We start from the raw sequence: 18,916 nt of genomic DNA, 5'->3' as shown, positions 1-18,916 counted from the left end.
GATGGCTGCTAACTTCATGCGAGATGTCTTCCTTGCCGGGCTGTCTTTCCGCGCTCCTAGGGTTGTAGAGTTAAGAGACAGAGGTCATTGCAGATCACTGTCAGAGGCCGTCTGTAGTGAACATAAAAATAGACAGATAATGAGGATGAATCTAATTTTCGAAGTTGCGGTGAATCGCGCGGCTGTACGAACCGTCCGCCTCCACTGCCGGCGTTCTTCATAAAGCTTGCGTTGTGAAAGCGAGGGCTCGAGGTCATCCAGTGAGGTATTTACAGGTTTACATGGTCCGTGCATTACACTATGCTTGCTATTTTAATTTTAAATGAATGTTTACTACAATTTATATGGCCACTATAACTAACGTTTAGACTCGTGTAAGGGCCGCACTTTTCTAGTCGCGATTTTGACGGGACCCTTCATGGGACCGGGCCATTTGACCTAATTTTTCCAACTATGAGTATGAAATCCACCGTAAATCCTCCGCGATCGCCTCCTCTCGACATCCAGTAGCGACGCGCGAAAGTACGCTGCGCGCGACAATTCGCTGTTGAGCCCGATCAGAATCAGCGCACGGAACGCGATTGTTCCTCGGTTGGATGTCATTTTTTTTTTTATATTGGCTGTCAAGTTGGGGGTGCGGCCCTTACACGGGTGCGATCCTTATACGGATTTGCACGGTAAGAATGTTCCTTCGTGTAATTGTCTTCTACTTCGCTATCACTAATACTGCTTCGCCTTCCCGGCCAAACTGCACTGCTGCGCATGACTTCTAGACTTCAATTTAATATGATTTCGAGTGAATCCGGCTTGGCATCATTTCGGTTACTGAGTGAATTCTATATACAATGTGTTTCAGCGAACACTTTCAAAAATTTTGAAAGGTTGTCTGTGGCAGCTAGCAGAATTCTAGTTCATGAGCTTGTCTACTCGAAGAGGCAGACATTACTTGCAGAAAAAAATGAAATGAGTAATCGACTAATGAACAAATTTAACCAATTATGTTTTTAGCTAATTACCTTATGACCCATGTTGCAATTTACAAATTCTTGCCGTGGAGTTCGAATCCACTTGGAACTAATTCTGAGGCTGACACCAGTGTCGAGATATTAATTCTATAACTTTGCGGAGGAATGCATTGGCGTGCCAGTCGGTTTCTAAGAAAACGTCGTTTTATGCATCGAAGCACAAAAGTATGAATACATATATAAATTATGGGGTTTTACGTGCCAAAACCACGATCTGATTATGTGGCATGCCGTAGTGGAGGACTCAGGAATAATTTAGACCACCTGGGGTTCTTTAACATGCACCTAAGTCTAAGTACACGGGTGTTCTAGCATTTCGTCCCGATCGAAATGCAACCGCCGTGGCCGTGATTTGATCCCGCGACCTCATACTTAGCAGTACAACATCGTAGCCACTAAGCAAACACGGCGGGTAAGCACAAAAGTAACTGGAACGCCAATGCATTTCTCCGCAATGCTCGGGAATTAATATCTCGGAACTGGTGCCATCCTGAGATTTACTTCCTAGTGCATCCGCCTTGCGAACTCCACAGCTATAATTTGTAAATTGCAACACGGGCGATAATTTAATGTGTTAAAAACCTAATTGGCGAATTTTTGTGTTTTAGTCGATTATGCAGTTTTAATTTTTGGGCAAGTAATGTCCACCTCTTCGAGTAGACCAGCTCATGAACTAGAATTGTGCTATCTGCCACAGGCAACCTTTAAAACTTTTTGAAAGTGTTTGCTGAAACACCCAGTGTTTATGGCCTCTGCATGCAAGAGGTGATGTTTCCATCCTTAATGCGTAAAGGTTGTAAATAATTAAAAGAGTTTTTTTTTTTTTTGTCACCAGTTAGCATTGCCTACTGGAAAGAGAATCAATATTGAGACACATATCACTCACGTGCTTTTCACACACCGTTGATAGAAGACTCGTCCGACGGGGTGACTAAAGTCTGCAGGTTTTTTTTTTTTTTTTTCAGGGTCAAAAAAGCACGCAAGGTAATTTGAAGTGAGGTGAACATTTATTAACATATTCATTCTCTAGGCATATGCCATCTATTTAGTTGGCTACCTCCTTCCCTTTAAAAAATATAATAAACTTTGTCCTGTGTATATATTTAAACATATGGTGTCTGTACATGGTGTTCTCAGCGGAAATGAAAAAAAAAATGTTGAAGTGAGGAAACATGCATGAGGAAGCCTCCGTTGGTGCTTCTAATGTGCTTGTCCTCCTATTGTCAGGATTTGCCGAAATAAAGCGAAAGTATAAATTAAAAGCTGTGCACGTCCGTGCCAGCAATGCTGCATGCCGTAAGCTAATAGCCAAAACAAAAGTGAAAAGGTAGAAGCAACGCAAAAAAAATCCTCAAATTGTGTGGGTAACAGAACTCCGGTAATGACACTTTAGAGGCGGGGCGGGGGGCTCTGCCCCCGCGGGAGAACTCCGGAGGGGGTTCGAGCCCCGGATCCTCCCCGTAGTCGGCGCCTATGACTAAAACCCATTTGAATCACTATTGTGTGGCGTACGAAAATGATAACAGGACTACATAGTACCGATTATGCAGCCATCAACACTTTACACCAGCAGCTAATAAAATAAATTAAATAGAATAAGTTCCTGCAGCCTTAGCTTTGTATGCTCTCTGGTTGAACTCTGCATCACAGGATGTCGCTGGCAGCTTTGTAACTACCGCATAACTCACCGGTAATATGGCATTCCGCAAACGGCAATTTGTTTGCGCACACGCCGTAACTCTTTATTACCTATACGACCACGCTAACTTGGAACACAATCTGAACTGCTTCGCCGTTATTCATTCTCCATTTAAACAGGTACGAAAGCCGTACGCAGCAGATGCTAGGCTTCGCATGGAGCTTCGCCAGATCATCCCTGGGCTCTGGATACGATGCTAGGACCGTGATCTCTTGGCCGCTTGACCTCAAGGTCACCATCGCACCACTGCAAGGCAAGCTCAGCCTGAACCGTCCTCTGCACCTTCCCTGGAATGCGGCCAACCACCACTTCCACCCCTTCACCTTCAACATGCCCTACGACCTCACCCGAGACCACGCCAATGCTATCACTGAGATCACCACGAACCAGAAGCCCCTGTACCGCCAAGATGAACTTCTTCAAGTGAGCGCACTAGGCAACCTCTCTTATAAGTTGAATGCTTGTCGAAATAACCATTAACATGCAGCCGGATACTTCAATTTAGGACTACCATACCTGCAGGAGCTCGGAGCTCATTGAAAACTGTATTCATCTGACATCCGCATGTCTTGCGTGTCATTCATATATATATATATATATATATATATATATATATATATATATATATATATATGAGCACGTTGGTACAACTCTTGAGAAGCACTAAGTACAGTGCTAAAGCTGCTTGCATCGCAACAAATCTTCAATGGCGTAAACAGTATCGCTAAATGCAAATAAAAAGGAAGAGGGAAATGAAGGTTATACCGTGAACAGCTAGACACATATACTGCCAACTACGGTTGATGCTATGTTAATGCGCAATGCTGTAAGCAGCTGCTTGCTAAAAGTAATGGCCGAACACATTTCCAGCGCACAAATGTCCCAGATTTGATTCGTGATCTCTTCGTGCCCTGCGCAGTTTGACCGCCGCTACTTTGGTGACATCTTCGGCGTCGGCATGAACGTCAAGGGCCACCTCATCAAGAGGGGACTGCACAGCGCGCTTGACGAGTTCCTCCACCAGATGACGTGGCGCGAGCGCTTCTACTACATTACCATCAACCCCCACTGGCACCCACGAAACGTTAAGATCTACTTCGAGCCTGCCGGTGATGCACCGACTAAGGAAGTAAGTTCTCAGTTTCCATCTTTCCTACAGCACATATTCGGCAGACTGAGCACCTAGAGGAGTAAACTGTTACAACAGGAGTGCATAAAACATCCCTAAACAACACCATGACGCATACTCGACATGCAGAATGTGTCAGGCAGCCTCGTTATAACTGGCCTACAGTTCTACGAAAGAATTACCTATAATTACCTATCATCCACCTTTCGCTCTTTCTCGACAATATTTCGGCATGCTTTTTTTTTTAATGCGCGTTAGTTATCCATCAAATATTTTCGTAGACGCTACAGATTGGGTTCGAGTGACACACTTCTTACGTAATAATACTTGTCACAACCACGATGGACGAAAACCTAAGCATTTACCTCTAGTTCAGTTTAGTTTAGCTTGTATTCAAAGAAAGCGAATGACAAGTATCGTGACACGGACGAGTGCCCTAGAGTTTCAGCGTGCCGTAAATTGAAATTGAGAGTGTGCGTTAACTGTAAACAATACGTAATGATTCAAACGTAAGAAATTTGACTCATTAAAGCGTTGCTCACACAGCTGTCCCGCAGGATTACATGTGAAAAATCTCACAGTATTTCACCGTTATTGCGTTGAGCTGAGTTGGCAAAAGCGCAAGTTGAAACCGGATGGCCGAAAGTTCTCATGGGTGGCCCGGTTCCCATCCGCAGGTGGACATCGACATCGCATACAAGTTCTTGGAGCCTGAGGACGAGCGTCGCAGCCACTTCAAGGTTCACGACCAGATCGGCGACGATCCCGAGGTGCCCTCTACCCACGTGCTGAGCCTCGACGTGAACTTCAAGGGTGACGCCAAGGAGCGCAAGATCGCCGCAGAACTCAGATACTCGTTCAACCACGATCTGTTCAACCACAAGTTGCAGTTCTTCTACGATCGAACGCCCTTCAGGAGCGATGATCACGCAGGAATGAAGTAAGTTTTGTACCGAATGTCCTGGTAAATTCTAGAAACATTGAAGTTAATATTTGCTCTACTTCTAATGGGGTAGGGGGGGGGGGGGGCAGTGTGTAAGGTTTTGTGTCGATTATGAAGTTCATACAACAATATATGGGTGGGTGCGCAGTCTTCAATTCAACTAGTCTGGAACATATTCCTTTTTAAACTGAGATAAGTGTCGATGATTGCAGCTTTAAAGAAGATTTCGGACTTCACGGTAGTCGAGCGATGGTTGCTGCCATGTCCCGCTCTTATTCCTCAATATGCTTGATCTTTGAGTACGCTGTTTACAGGTGCATTTTATCGTTCACGTGGCTTTCGTATAGTTGCTGCCGTGCTTTGTAAGCGCTGTGGACACAAGTCGCTTAGGGATCACGAAATGTCTTAGACAGTTGATGGGAATCCAGATATTTACTTTCGTTTCGTTTGCCTATTTTCTAAAATATCAGGATTTAATTCCCACCGCGAATGTGCCGATCGACCTCTTGCCCTGGTTCTTTACGCGGCCTAATCTGGAAAGCGTGTGGAGTAGCTTCAATTTAGTGACAACCGTGCTCTCTTCCTTCAAGTTGCCGCTAATCCAGGAGAAAAAAAAAACAATCAACAGCAAAACAAAACAACAAATTCAAGAACAGGGCCCTAACCTCCCCATTTTCTCACTACTTTACGCAGATCTGCCTGGACGCCTCAGCGAAGTTTCCCAAACCTGACTGGTCACGGGCCAAGAAATTGGCCACCTTCTACCAGGGCAAACACATTGACGCCAACCTTGAGATTCACTATGGAAGCAGCTGCGAGGGCCAGTCTAGCGTGAGTAGAAAATTGCCTTGTCTGTTAACAGCTTTATAGGTGAAGACTCTCTATTACGAACTCAACTGCTGCCACTTCATTGATATCCTTAGTTTCCCAGACTTCACATCCATGCCGTTCCGATGAATGTCCTGTGCTTCTGAATGCACTGTGCCAAACCACGCACCCAAAAACTGCGCACTACGCGACATAAAATACATAAAGGCCCTCATAAATATAGAAAATTCATAGGAAATCACATATTGTAATAGCACTATTGATGATATAAATAATTGATCAATGATAATCAGAGAAAGAGACACGCAACAGATAAGACATACGTTCATTAACGCTTTTTTTTCCGGATGTCGGAGCAAGAACTATGCGATGCAATATCGGTGACCAGGTGGGGGCGCAGAATATGCCCATACTAAAATCTATTTTCAAAACGGGGGATATGAGCCGCAATTCAAAGTGTGATGCTTGTGAAGGTACTTCCAAAAAGGTAAAGCCAGTCCCATAAAGCACTCGCTCTCTTCATTGTCATAAAAAAGCAGATCACCCTCCAGCGGCCAGTACACGCACACTGACATGGACGAAGAGCAGCTGATGAACGCAGCCAGCCGGCAAGCCCATCACCGGAAACCTGCGCTACAACGGACTTCACAGGATGGCCCTCAATTGCAAAGCTGGCCGCAAGCACGGCATCCCCTTCAACTACCACTGCATAAAGTTCCTGCGACACTCCAGCCGCCTGGCCAAGCTGACCGCTGACGTCGAGTGGAAGAACTACAAGCCGGTAAGGGCGACTCCTATCACCGACTTCCATTGCTGCCTCAATCCACAGGGAGCCGCAACTAATTCGTTGCTTTATCGGCGATATTGTACTGAACAATGAGGTTTAAAACAAGAGTTGAAAAAGAAGAGAAAGGTACGGACGCCAGTCAGTGCAGAAAGTTTCCTTTGATACCTTAGAAGGGGAACAGGAGTGAAAGATAAGAGAAAAATAAGAAGAGGGTTAGGCATAGTCGGCAGGAACACTGACTGGTAGGCATCATTGACACGAGTTAACATCCGACAGCACCGACCAGTTTAAGTAAGTCTGTTGCCCTTGAAAATTCCAAAAGTATGCTTCAACTTCCCGTAGCAGGCAAGGGCAATGCGATGCGTCGCAGTGTACGGATAAGTTGCTAGCACCCGGTATTCTTTAGCCTGCACCCAAAATCCGTACCGGAGCGTTCGCATTCGGACGCCTTCAAACAGTGCCTGACATGACCAAGGACCGCATCTCAGACCAGGTGCTCAGCAGCCAAGCGGCTTAGCCACTGGGCCACCGTGGTGTGTAAAACTAATTCACTGAATATAGAAAATCTGAGAAAACGAGGTCAGAAGTGTGGGACAGAAGTTGTATAAAAAAGGGATAAGAAGATAAATTATACGTGAATGGCAGGGTAGTTGTCCGGAAGATAAATATACCGTTTTATAGCCTGCACTGGGGAAAGGGTAAGTGGAGACAGAAAAGTAAGGACGAAAAACACAAAGTACAGAAAAAAAGGAATAAAGTGCCTCAGGCCAGCTGTCCGATGTTTTCATAGGTGTGCTTATCCTTGTCGAATTAAAAATCATAGTGAACTCCGTCTGATGCTCCTGTATGTGAGTTATTTCTGTGCAACCATTCAGAGATGCGAAATGTTCGAACCATCTTTTCGTTTCATTTCCTCCGACAAGCTGCTCAACAAGCTGTTGCCCCTGCACACTAAGTACCAGGCCTACGGTCTAGAGCACGGTGGATTCCTCGACATAATCCGCTCGCACTTCACTGGCGAGAACGGCAAACTTCACCTTGTCTCTCAAGTTCCCTGGTGGGACTTGAAGGAGAAGCCACACACTGACCTTCTCATCACCACCCAAGACGGCCAGCGCTACGAGCACTGGAACGTACCCACGTTCAGCCACATGCTTGAACCCAGGGTTTTCTCATCGCTCGGGTACTCCAACATGGCAGAGTACGCCACGCAGTACAGGCATAGTGAGTACTCATTTTCAATCATTCTCTGACGCTCCAAATTGGTGGTGCCTGTTTATAAAGAATAACAGGCGCCTTGCAGGAACACTCTGCACCTTGCAGCTTTTGTGCATTTGGCACATTCAGCAAATTTTGAGAAGTAACTGCAGAATGAAGCGTCGTATTTCGGTACACCTTTTTTTAAAGCTGAAAACCTAAGGTGAAACTCATCGATAAAGTCTACCGATGACTCCCAAATACAGCCACAACAAATTGTCTATTCCTATGACAAGACCGACGCGATCAAAACTCTGACCACAAGTGAAACGAAACAAGTTGTGATGTATGGTGCAGTTCCAAAAACCACAAACAATTTCTTTTCAAATTTCCTTGCAGAAACTGTGCAGTGTTGCTGAAGTACATTCTTGCATTCCACAGGGCACTGCGACCTTCAGTCAAACAGCGTGCGTACCTTCGATGGCTCTTTCATTCAACTCCCGGAGACCAATTGCTACACGCTAATCACCCGTGACTGCTCTCCCAACAAGAGGTTCATGGTTTTGGCCCGTTCCACCTACAACCCTTCATTCACCAAGGTCAGCGCAACCCTCTAGTATTTTATTCTGAACATTCATATCATGGAATCTTACGTTACCCGTAGACAAACACGCGATAGCAATGTGCCTACACAGTCAACGCTAACTGACTATGAAGGGAGTAATAAATTACAAAAGTTCCCATTATCGTGATTTAAAAGAAAAAAAAAAACGTCACACTTTCGCCGGAAATGCGAAGCATCGATTGCGTTAGCAAATTAGTGAACAGCTATACAAAGCAAGGATAGCAGTTTCATCGGCCGTATAAACCTGTAAACATAAACACACTAACTCAGTTAACAAGCATGGTGTCACGCGCGCTCAAGCAAACACGAATGCATCTCACTCGAACGACCGCGGAAAGTCGACGTCAAAACGCTGGAGGGAGTCAGCGCACCAGCAGCAGCGAGCGAATTGAGCTTCGTGCCGGCGCTCGCATCAACGCGATCTTAGCCACGAAAACACAGGGAGGGCGGATTGCGCCGCCGTCGCAGATAGCTTTCAAGATACAGCCGCGCGGGTTGTTGTAGCTGTACCTTTCGGCCCGGCGGGAGCGCGCGGCCGCAGCAAAGCGTGGCGCTTCCACCTCCGTACCCTCCCTCTGGAGCGTTGTGCGCGACTGGAAGAGCGCACCCTTCCCTCCCGCTTCCAGCCCTTGTGTACGCAAGCCGCGATTGCCGGCTCACCATCGCATGTTGTCACTCGCACATACAGCGTACGGCGCGCGGCGACGACCTTAACGACCTTAGACTTTATAGGGAACCTCACGGCGGCGACTACGGCGACGGCAGACATGCGCCTGGAGTGTCCATATAATTGCTATCGCAATAGAATATGGCTAATTGATTTGAATTTCTTCAAGGAGACAGGCGCCGAAAGAAAGCATAAAATTGAAATACGCAACCTTCTCGTGCTACCTGAATGGCTAGGCAGGTTAGCGTGATATAAAGAACTAAGTCAAGGTTCGCAACTCTCTCGTTCAATAAAAACAGTATAACAACCTGAAAGCCGTAGAAGCTCTGATATGTGTAGCATGCACTACGCTCGGTGAGAAATATATGCACTTTGTACTGGCCGCGATCTCGAGCGGCTTCATAACTTCCTGAACACTTACAGGCTTTGAAGGTGGTGCTCCACAAAACCATACTCGAGATCCTGCCCGTGCACGAAAAATCCGGCCTCATCGTACGCGTCAACGGCAAGGTGATGGCTAAGCCAAAGCGGCCCTACAGCCATACTGACCACGATGTCGAGCTGTTCGAACTTAGGACTCGCGAGAAGTGGTTCGAGGTGACTTCCAAGTCCTACGGCCTCTACCTAACCTTCAATGGAAATCTGCTCTTCATACAGGTTAGTACCTTTCTCAATGTCATTTTCTCTGCCTGAAGTAGACACAGAAGCTGCATACGAAGAAGCCTTCGAGTGAGAAACCTTGAAAGCCAACCAAAACTGCAACTGCGTTACTTCATATGTGTGCACCTAATCAGAAACAGCATTGTGAGGAAGTAACTTAACTAGAGAACCCTTCACTACTAGTAGCTAAAAAGAAAAGAAATTTCAAGAGAAAGTTTGATTATGCTCTTAATATTAAGCAAGACCGGACATGGCTGATGGCTGTAGACCTAATAAGAGTGCCTGCTTCCACGTATGCTTTTCGACTGCCATGTGACATGACCGCTGGCACTGCCTCACTGAATTCAAGACGCTCATTACAGAGATCATTCCCGCTATGCGGACCGGTTTGGGGTTACGACGGGCAAGGCCGTGGCTGTTTATAGGGGAGTTGTTTCAAAGCTATGTAGCTGATAACAAGGCATATGGTTCAAAGTCTGAATACATCATCACGCAGCAGATGCTATTTCAGAAAGGATCCTGAAAAAGGCAGAGGAACACCACACGTATGTTGCACTGTTTCCTCACTTCTCGTTATCTGCGGCTTGACTTAATTTGTGGTTGCCATTACATGTTGCGTAACGTGTTTCTCTTCTGAGAAGTACTCTTGGGTGACTAAGATTTCAGGGCTGTTTCGACAGCAACATTACGCCAACCATTCTGCGCCTGCGTCTTGTTTAGGCTTCTGTTCTAGGTTAGGAAAATGCGGCTTGAATGATCCTATAGTGCGCCCTGATATGCGATAAGTGCACTCACGGCTCTTCGCGTGCTTGTTACACATTTCCTGAGACACATTACTTTTTCTCTGTTATATTAGCAGTTTAGGCCTGTAAGCACTAGCTTTGTGGGAAACTCTGGGTCTTTCATTTCTCTCTGAGAAAACAATGGCTGTGACTTGTGGTGGAACTTCCCCTTCGTTTCTTGCAGACCGCTCCATTCTACCGCGGCAAGCTGTGCGGCCTGTGCGGTGACTACAACCTTGACAGGAACCACGAGCTGTCGGGACCCGACGGTCACCTGTACAACAACACTCTGGAGTTTGCCCAGAGCTACGTGTTGCAGGGACACGAATGCCGCTTTCCCACTCGCTAAGAGGACCCTTCCTCGTGTACTCGCTGCGTAACCATCAGCCTCTAGCCTGCCTCCGGCGTGCAGCCAAAGTTACAGAGGAGAAGAAGGAAAACACCTTTCTGTCATCAACATTTCTGAATATGATCAAGGACCGCAGCAGGCCTCGGGGAGCTCGCAGTACCTTACACATTCTTTAGAGCACACTGCCATGAGCCGACTGTATTTTTATAGATATAAAAATAAACCAGTGTGAAGAATGACAGTTGATGCATATGGTGTTTCACTCTGCACTGAAATTCACAACAGTGGCGGTCATCATATTTAGCAAAAATGATTGCTACGAACGCAATCCTGATTGAAACAACTCACCTATACTCGGGTTCAGAATAGTTTTTTTTTTCATTTTGATTCATTCGTGATACACATAGGAGGTGATATACAGAAAGAGTTACCACAGACAGAAGCTGTAACGGGACCGTGATCTGTTGGCCATTTGCCCTCAAGGACATCATCGCACCATTGGAAGGCAAGCTCAGCCTGAACCGTCCTCTGCAACTGCCCTGGAACGCGGCCAACAGCCACTTCCGCCCCTTTGCTTTCAACAAACTCTACGACCTCACGCGACACCATGCCACGTTCAGCTAACCGCGAGCCTGAATTCTTGTTCCGCCAAGATGAACTTCTTGAAGGGCGCGCAATAGGTATCCCGGCTTAAAAGTTGAATGCGTGTGAAAATCGCGATTAACATGGAGCGTGAAACTTCAATTTAAGACTAGCAAACCTGCAGCAGCACGGTGTCCCCCCCCCCCTCCCCCCCCCCTCCAAAAAAAAAGCCTCTTTCTTGAAGAAAGATGATTGAACGCGAAGCTTTCGCCCATGCAAACTGAATCAAAGTCGAAGTCCAAAGCCTCCAAAGCCAACGACCACACAACAGACCCAAGAAACGCTGAGTAACCCGATGCGATGCATATGTAATTTGATTGCTTGTTTAGGATTGTATTTTTTGAACGTTGAGGTTGAATAAGACACATTTCGTTAAGTTGCATAGCCCTTATTTTAGATAACGTAGCCGTTGATTACACGCCCACTCTCACACTTTCACGAACTGCATGCCGTTGCTGATACACCGGATCGGCCTTACGGGCACGATCAGGCTCGCGCTTACATGCGCGTACGGCAGCCTCTTCTGCATGCCTTGCGATTCAGCCGTGGCCTGCTCATGCTGACGGCCCGGAACGAAGTGTGTGACGCTCGTAATGCAATGCAGATATGTACAGTTCGTCTGGCTAGAGTGGCGTTGCAGTTCCCATTGTTTTTATCGGTACCACAGCGAATGTAAACTTCAGTGTTCTAGGATTGTGTGCGCAGATGCACAGATTGTTCTGTTGTGTGCCCAGATGCGCAGATAGTTATATTGTGTAAGTTGGTTTTCCTGCAGTGTGTTTTCGCCGCTCACGAACGAATCAGTGAGACATAGAACGCTTCGTTTTAAAAAAAAGAAGATGTATTCGTCGGATATCCGCATGTCTTACGTGTCATTCGTACAAAAAATAAAGTATGGGTGCACGAAGGCACAACTCTCAGAACCAAAAAGTGCTCTAATAAATTAGCTTGCATCGACCTAAATCTTCAAGGGCGTGAACAATACTGCTAACTTGAAAAAAAAAAACAAGAAGGAAATGAAGGTTGTCTTGCCTGCCTTGCGCGGAAGGCAGCGCAGTCACGTGCAGTTGCAGGGAACCGAGCTTTGTGTCACCTGAAGAAACTCCCCTCACTCGTTATCGGACGCTCACGTAGTATAGCGTGTGCTTCCATCAATGGAAGCACCTTCTGGCGCGCGTCCAATGTCTGCGCTGTGGACGGCCACGTCAGAGCCGACAACATGAAACGCTTTGGGACGTTTGTCACAAATATATCCGCATTGAAATCATTCACTTCAACTCACAGCATAATGAAACTATTGAAACCGAGTGATGTACCTTCCTTATCAGATGTGGGAAGAAGGCATGGGAATTTTCCTATCTTTAACGCTTTTTTCCAGCCTAAAAGCTCAAGAATGGTTCGGAGTGCTCGAAAACGCTTTCTTTGGTCCACCTTCTGGCAAGGGGTACCAAGGTCTCTGGACGCAGATTACCTACCAACCCTTGTTTCTTGTGAAACTTTGACTGACTGTAGCAGTGGTAAACAGGGTGGCCGTTTTCCGTGAACCTTGCCGCATTATATGCAAGTAGGATGCACGGAACGAGCATGCAACTTTGTCTTCAGAAAGAAGGTATTTTTATGTACAAAGGTTCCGACATAATTGAACAGCTTGGAAGGATTCCGATTTTCCTGCGCCGCAGCTAACAAATACTCCAGCCGCCTCTCGGCTTGTAGTGCAGGGCTGCTATAAATTAAATTGATAAACTCATCGCGATTTTTAGCAATGGTAGTAGCAGTACTCATAGTAAAGATTTCTGCAATAAGTTCTTCATGAGCAAAATGCAAATTCAAGCAAAGGTAAAAGAGAGAGAGACGGAAGAAAGAGGAAAGGCAGGGAGGTTAACCAGATTGGAAGAAGCACAAGATAAAGAAATCGAAAGACAAGGAGGTGGGTAAAGAGTGCATTCTATGTGACCACAGTTTCCAGCTCGCTAGCTATGCAGTATGCCGGTGGATTATGAGTGGAACTGTGGTCACTAGATTCGTAAAACAAGCTGCGATGTTTAGTGGGGGGATGAGTGCTACGATGAATGCGGAGCATCCACCGCTTCCTCAGGTAAGTAAGGCCTAGATATTTCAGCCGAAATACCTGACACATGGTCAGGATGTCTGATTGGACGGTACATACAAAAGATTCCGGCATCGAATACAGCATTTCTGGATTGGTCCAACACGATCAGACGCACGCCAAATGGGACATAACCTCTGGAATGCCCTAATATAGTGCACGTAAGAAAATAGACGCTTCTAGTACACATGTGGCGAAAATTGAGTTCATACGTAATGTACACTGTCAACTGATTTACGTCCTTAAGGACCTTTTAAGGGTGCAAATCGGTTTATAAGTCACAACCTTACATCCGTAAAATAGTGTAACGGTGCTAGTTATAAACAGAAAGCACCGTTATTGTTGCAAATCGGTTTGCATTGTAATACCATGTTCATTCCATAATACCATAAACATATTCATTACGTCACAGCTAATGCTTACAGGAAGTTATTCTTTTTAAGAAGAACGTTAACTCTGGCTACCGCTGCTGTAAGAACATTAGCCTACAAATCCATTGTCCTCCCAGTCTTAGACTATGCTGCTATAATATGTGGGACCCCGATACAAAAGGTAATATTCTGAAACTAGAGAATGTCCAAAAAAGAGCCGTACAGTTCATTTATAACAATTTTCGACGCAGCTCAGTGACTGAACTACAAGCTCGCGCTAACTTAACCCCGTTATCCTATAAAAACCGCTCATCACGTGTAAAAGTTTTATATCAATTAGTTAAGGGGCAATATAACCTTGACGTTAGCGAATGAACTGTATTTTCTTCCGGTTATTCAACGCGCCAAAGACATGAACTAACAATAACACCTTTTCCTTCTCATAATGATTCTTTCAAGTATTCATTTTTTGCACGAACAGTCAGAGACTGGAATAACCTCAGCAGCTGCATCGTTCAAGCAGACTCTTTGTCAGCTTTTGCATCCCTTCATGATGGCTGAAACATAATTGGTTATGTTTATAGTAACTGTCTATAAGCTAACTGCGTTGATTGTTCCTGTTTCATTTGTACATTTGATAAAGGCTGTGTTTAATTTTTTTTCTGTTTTTCTCTTGTTCTTTTATGATTGTGACCTATGCATGTACATGTATTTTGTTTCCCATTTGTTTCCCACACGGCTCGCATTTCAAAGCTCGAACGCTGCGCGATATGCCGTGTTAATTAGCGCGTCTGCTATTAATTACTATTATTTCTTCTGTCGTGTTGTCAGAAAAAGAATGCACACTAAAGATGAACTTGAAGATGAACTTGAACTAGAGATGAGAAAGTGGCCAAACAGGTCTGTGTTACATGGTCTGGCCCAGCTGTATTTCTGTTGGGGGAAAGAAAATGATGCCTTCAAACTGACTGACAAAGAAAAAAGACAGTTTCAACCGAAGGGCAAAGCATTTACAGCCGATAGCAAGGTTTACCGTTGCGCTTGAACTGATCGGACGGTGATCAAACCATAGTCGTGTGCTACATGTTAACACGACGCCGCATGCAACGCCACTCCTGCTGACCGAAAAAAAAAAAAAAAAAAAAAAAACAACGCCCTGGCGTCCCAGCCCGGTAGAGTTACTGTATATGCTCCCCTTGGGGAGCAGAGTTGCGCATCTGATTAAACGCGTCGCTCGCGCCCCTATTCGCCAAATCTGGTCGCATGCGCAAAGACCACACTTTTGAGTGAAAGCCAACTTCACGGCTGCGCCCGCACCATCGAGTTCCACGGCCTCCACTGCGGCCCGCCGCGCGACCGCCTTCGCGGAATGAAGGAGCAAGCACACTCGGCAGCAGAGCCGTGCCGTATCCTGCATTCAAGAGGAGTGGCATTTCTGCTTAACACGGATGCGTTGGCGGGCAAGATGGTGGACCTATGCTCAACTCTGCTCCCGCAGGGAACCTATAGAGTAATTCTACAACCCTGCAGCGTGATGAACCCTGGTGTATACCTGTGTTAACTTTGTGTTTTTCTTGTGTTAACTTGTGTTAACTTTGTGTTATTAAAGTGAAGTGTGACCCAGACACAGAGACTGCTGGTGAATTTTTGATGTAAACGATGTAAACTACACTACGCTAGGCCCGGTATCCTCGTCGTCTGAAAAACTTGGCCCGGCGTCCCCGTTGTCTACTTCCATGGCGAACAGAACGGACGGGAAACCGCCGCACATGGAGCCAAACGACCAAACCACCAAGCTTTGGTGTACGGCAATTTGTAATTTCTAATTATTTTCTAATCATTCCTGGCACTTAACTAACTCAATTTGTAACTAAACTTAAGCTCTGATGTCATCTCTATAATCAACATTAAGTAGAACCATCGATTTCGTACAGTTTTTATTTTTAATGATTTATTTTGAATTTAGAAACATTTTTCTTGAATTTCGAACAAACCGGAAGTCGGTGGTCGACCGGAAGTCGCTGCTTAAGAAACAAGAGTGTCACTCGCTGCTCGTGCCACTAAAAAATCTAACGCCATGAAGCACTCACTGTGGTTCTTGAACTGAAAGTTCATGTTACAATGCAGCACCGCCTACTTTAAGATGTCTCAAACAATAAGCCAGATAAGCTAGGAAAAAACGTATTTACTGAAACGCGAGAAACAATTTATTTTATTCAATGCAACCAAGAAAGCACGTACATTCGAACGCCTGTGCAACGAACGCCGCTAGAGCGGAATCACCGGAATAACGAACGGTTAATTACGTCCCTACTGAGTTCATATATCTTTCATTTTTATTGTGAGCACCTCTATACAACCAAGACGATTACAAGTTTGCCTGTATACAACGAAGAAATTTAGGCATCGGCGATGGCTTAATAATTCATTTACAATGAACGCCATGAAGAGGTGCCACCACTGTCCTCCGCACACTCGTGGAAGCCACTGAGCTGTGCTCTGCGCTAACAGTAACAGCAGCGCCAGCGACGCAATTGAAAAGCGTGCCTATGTCGGCGAGTGTTAAGTTTTATTGTAACACAGCAACAAGCTGACGAATACGTCGAAATTGATGATGATGATTGCATAATCCAATTGTAACCGACCACTGCCGACGTCTTCAATCCCGGAAAGGTCAACGAAGGCAACAGTGATAAATGGTCTGTAAAAAAAAAAAAAAAAAAAAAAAAAAAAAAAAAAAGAAAAAAAAAAAAAAACCGCTTAACCTTGCACCACGCAACGCTTGAAACAGCAAAGCTGGGCGATCGTAGCCCAGCATTTTCCGGAAGTGCGCGCGAATTTTTCACCTTATTACTCATGATGATGATAATTTTATTTCGCGCGTTTCGGACTTACGGCCGTCACTGCGCGTTGCATTGCGCAGCTTGCAACACCGACACCGCGTTGCAATGCCGACACCGCCTTCCACCGCGTTGTAACGTGGACAACGCGTTCCAGCATACCCGCGCCGTGAATGCGTCTCTCTCTCTCTCGCTCGCATTTTCTTTATCTCTCTCCCGAGCATAGCGCGCAAAACCTCTTCTTCACCTCGCAGAGCACGAGCGTGCGAACGGGTCAGCTGTGGACGAAGACGACGACGCTCGAAAGCAATCATATGGTTCGCCTAAATGCATGTTATGCAAGCGTAGCTGTATAGCCTAGTGGTCAATAAAGAAGAAAAAAAAAAGCTGTATAGCCTAGTGGTTCGACGCTCGCCTTGGGACTGCGGGTACGCGGGCTCGAATCCCGCCTCGGTAAGAAATTTTATTTCTTGATAGTTTCTTGATACGAACCACAAATCACAAATTACGGCTGGCTTAAACAGCTTCGCTGTTAAAAAAAAATGAGAGTCGGAAAAGCCGCTAGCGGCATTCGACGAACCGCAGCCTTACCTTGCGTTAGAACTCGCGTTTAGCCGGGTAGTGGACCCTGAACCTGAGCGCAATAACTTCGACTGCAGTCGCACATCCCGTCTGGTAAAGCTTTGCACAACATAAAAAGTTGGCTGCTTATTTCACAAAGTATCCCCTTGAATTGATGCCAAATAAAGGTTTTCTCTTGTTGACAATTATTGCAGTGCTTCACGGCGAGTGGTGCGGTGCGTGATCTTTGCAACGACCTGACCTGCATAACGAATTATTTCGGAGGTCCCGAGCGCTTCGTTATAAAGGCTTTCGACATTATATTGTACGGCTGCTCACTGGCACAAATGTCAGCAAGCTGTTAAATGCGCAAGTGCGAACGGAAGCAAGTCTGCAGGACAAACGTCCATGTTTCTCCCAATAGTTCCTGCAGTAAACTGCAGTGGGAGACTCAAAAAAAAAATTTCTTCCTTCTGTTTCGGAGGTCGAGTATACACGCTGGAAACACGAGCAGTTACACAGTTCGAAAAACAACTCGGATTTCGAGATATACGTTGAAGGCCGACACTGAAGTAACCTAAGGCCCACCGCTATCTCGGAGTCGCGCTCGGACGGCGACCGCTCGTTATGCATATAACCAAGGCGAGCAATGTTACACAGAAGCGCTGCACTATCTTCGAGTGTCCTATGCAAAAAATGAGGACAGCAGACATGTGCGAACGTTCCAACTGACAATCCAGTTTCCAGTGAAGCTGTTTTTTTTTTCGAGCATTTGCAATAAGAACTCTAGTTGCGTATAATTAAATTACAGGGTCATTCCATACCATCTGTCCGAACCATGGCGCTCGACCAATATCCATTTCTATCAAAAAATTACAAAAAATATCCACAAGCCTTACTTGCACAGTATTTCCTAATATATTTTGAGCGCAAATGTTTTTTGCACCAGTGAGGACCATTTGAGTTTCACGAAACAGGTGCGAAACAAGAATTTGCCAAAAATTGAACCTTTTGGGCCTTATTTTAAAGTTTTACGTTCGTTAACACTTAACGCCGAAGTAAAAATACGCAAATTATCACGTTGTTGGGAAACTTTTCACACGCACAAACACAAAAAAAAATGGTCACGGAAGAAAATCGGGAACAATTTTCATAGAACTGTCCCTAAAGCGTACTATCTTCTAACATTTTATTTTCTTTTCGGTGCTGCGCGCAGGATCTAAATAAAAAGTTTAACTTGGCACAAATACTATTTTGGCCTTTGTTTCGATGTTTGTGAACACACTAAGGTGGTCCATGAAAAAATACGTAGAAACACGGATACGACTGAGAAGCATAGCTACTTACGTAGAGTTTACGCATGACATTTTTCTTAACATTGATGTTGGCAACCAGGTTGACACTATTTCTATATATTTTACGAAAGCATTTGACAAAGCATTAAATTCTAAACTCCTTGCTAAACTTGACGCTTTACTAAGTAATACTCAATTAGTTAAATGTCGTTCAACCTTTCTTTCACCTCGCTCCTAGTTCGTTTCTTCTGGCTCGACTCCCTCGACTGCTATTGATGTGACATCTTGAGTGTTCCAAAGCCTCTTCAACATTCATCGCTTTGGTCACTCGACGAGTGTCAAGCTTCTCTTCGAGGGAGACACGCTACCTGAGCATGTCAAGGTGGGCTACATGAGACACCCGGTGCGT

General features: G+C 45.4%; 1 protein-coding gene across 1 annotated transcript in view; it reads left to right on the top strand.

Annotated features, from left to right (window-relative positions):
- LOC119432345 (vitellogenin-5-like) overlaps positions 1-10,931 on the top strand; it is a 28,976-nt gene extending 18,045 nt beyond the window's left edge. The window contains 10 exon segments of the mRNA XM_049659429.1: positions 2,844-3,147; positions 3,644-3,853; positions 4,531-4,794; positions 5,490-5,631; positions 6,169-6,227; positions 6,229-6,405; positions 7,335-7,635; positions 8,050-8,207; positions 9,324-9,557; positions 10,527-10,931. Coding sequence (XP_049515386.1) covers positions 2,844-3,147; positions 3,644-3,853; positions 4,531-4,794; positions 5,490-5,631; positions 6,169-6,227; positions 6,229-6,405; positions 7,335-7,635; positions 8,050-8,207; positions 9,324-9,557; positions 10,527-10,691 — 2,014 coding nt within the window. The 3' untranslated portion in view covers positions 10,692-10,931.
- Positions 10,932-18,916: the final 7,985 nt, after the last annotated feature.

This window comes from Dermacentor silvarum, chromosome 11 (assembly GCF_013339745.2).
Source record: "Dermacentor silvarum isolate Dsil-2018 chromosome 11, BIME_Dsil_1.4, whole genome shotgun sequence".
Taxonomy (NCBI): Eukaryota; Metazoa; Arthropoda; class Arachnida; order Ixodida; family Ixodidae; genus Dermacentor; species Dermacentor silvarum.
The sequence above is the reverse complement of the archived record's forward strand: the minus strand, read 5'-3'. Positions and strand labels throughout refer to the sequence as shown.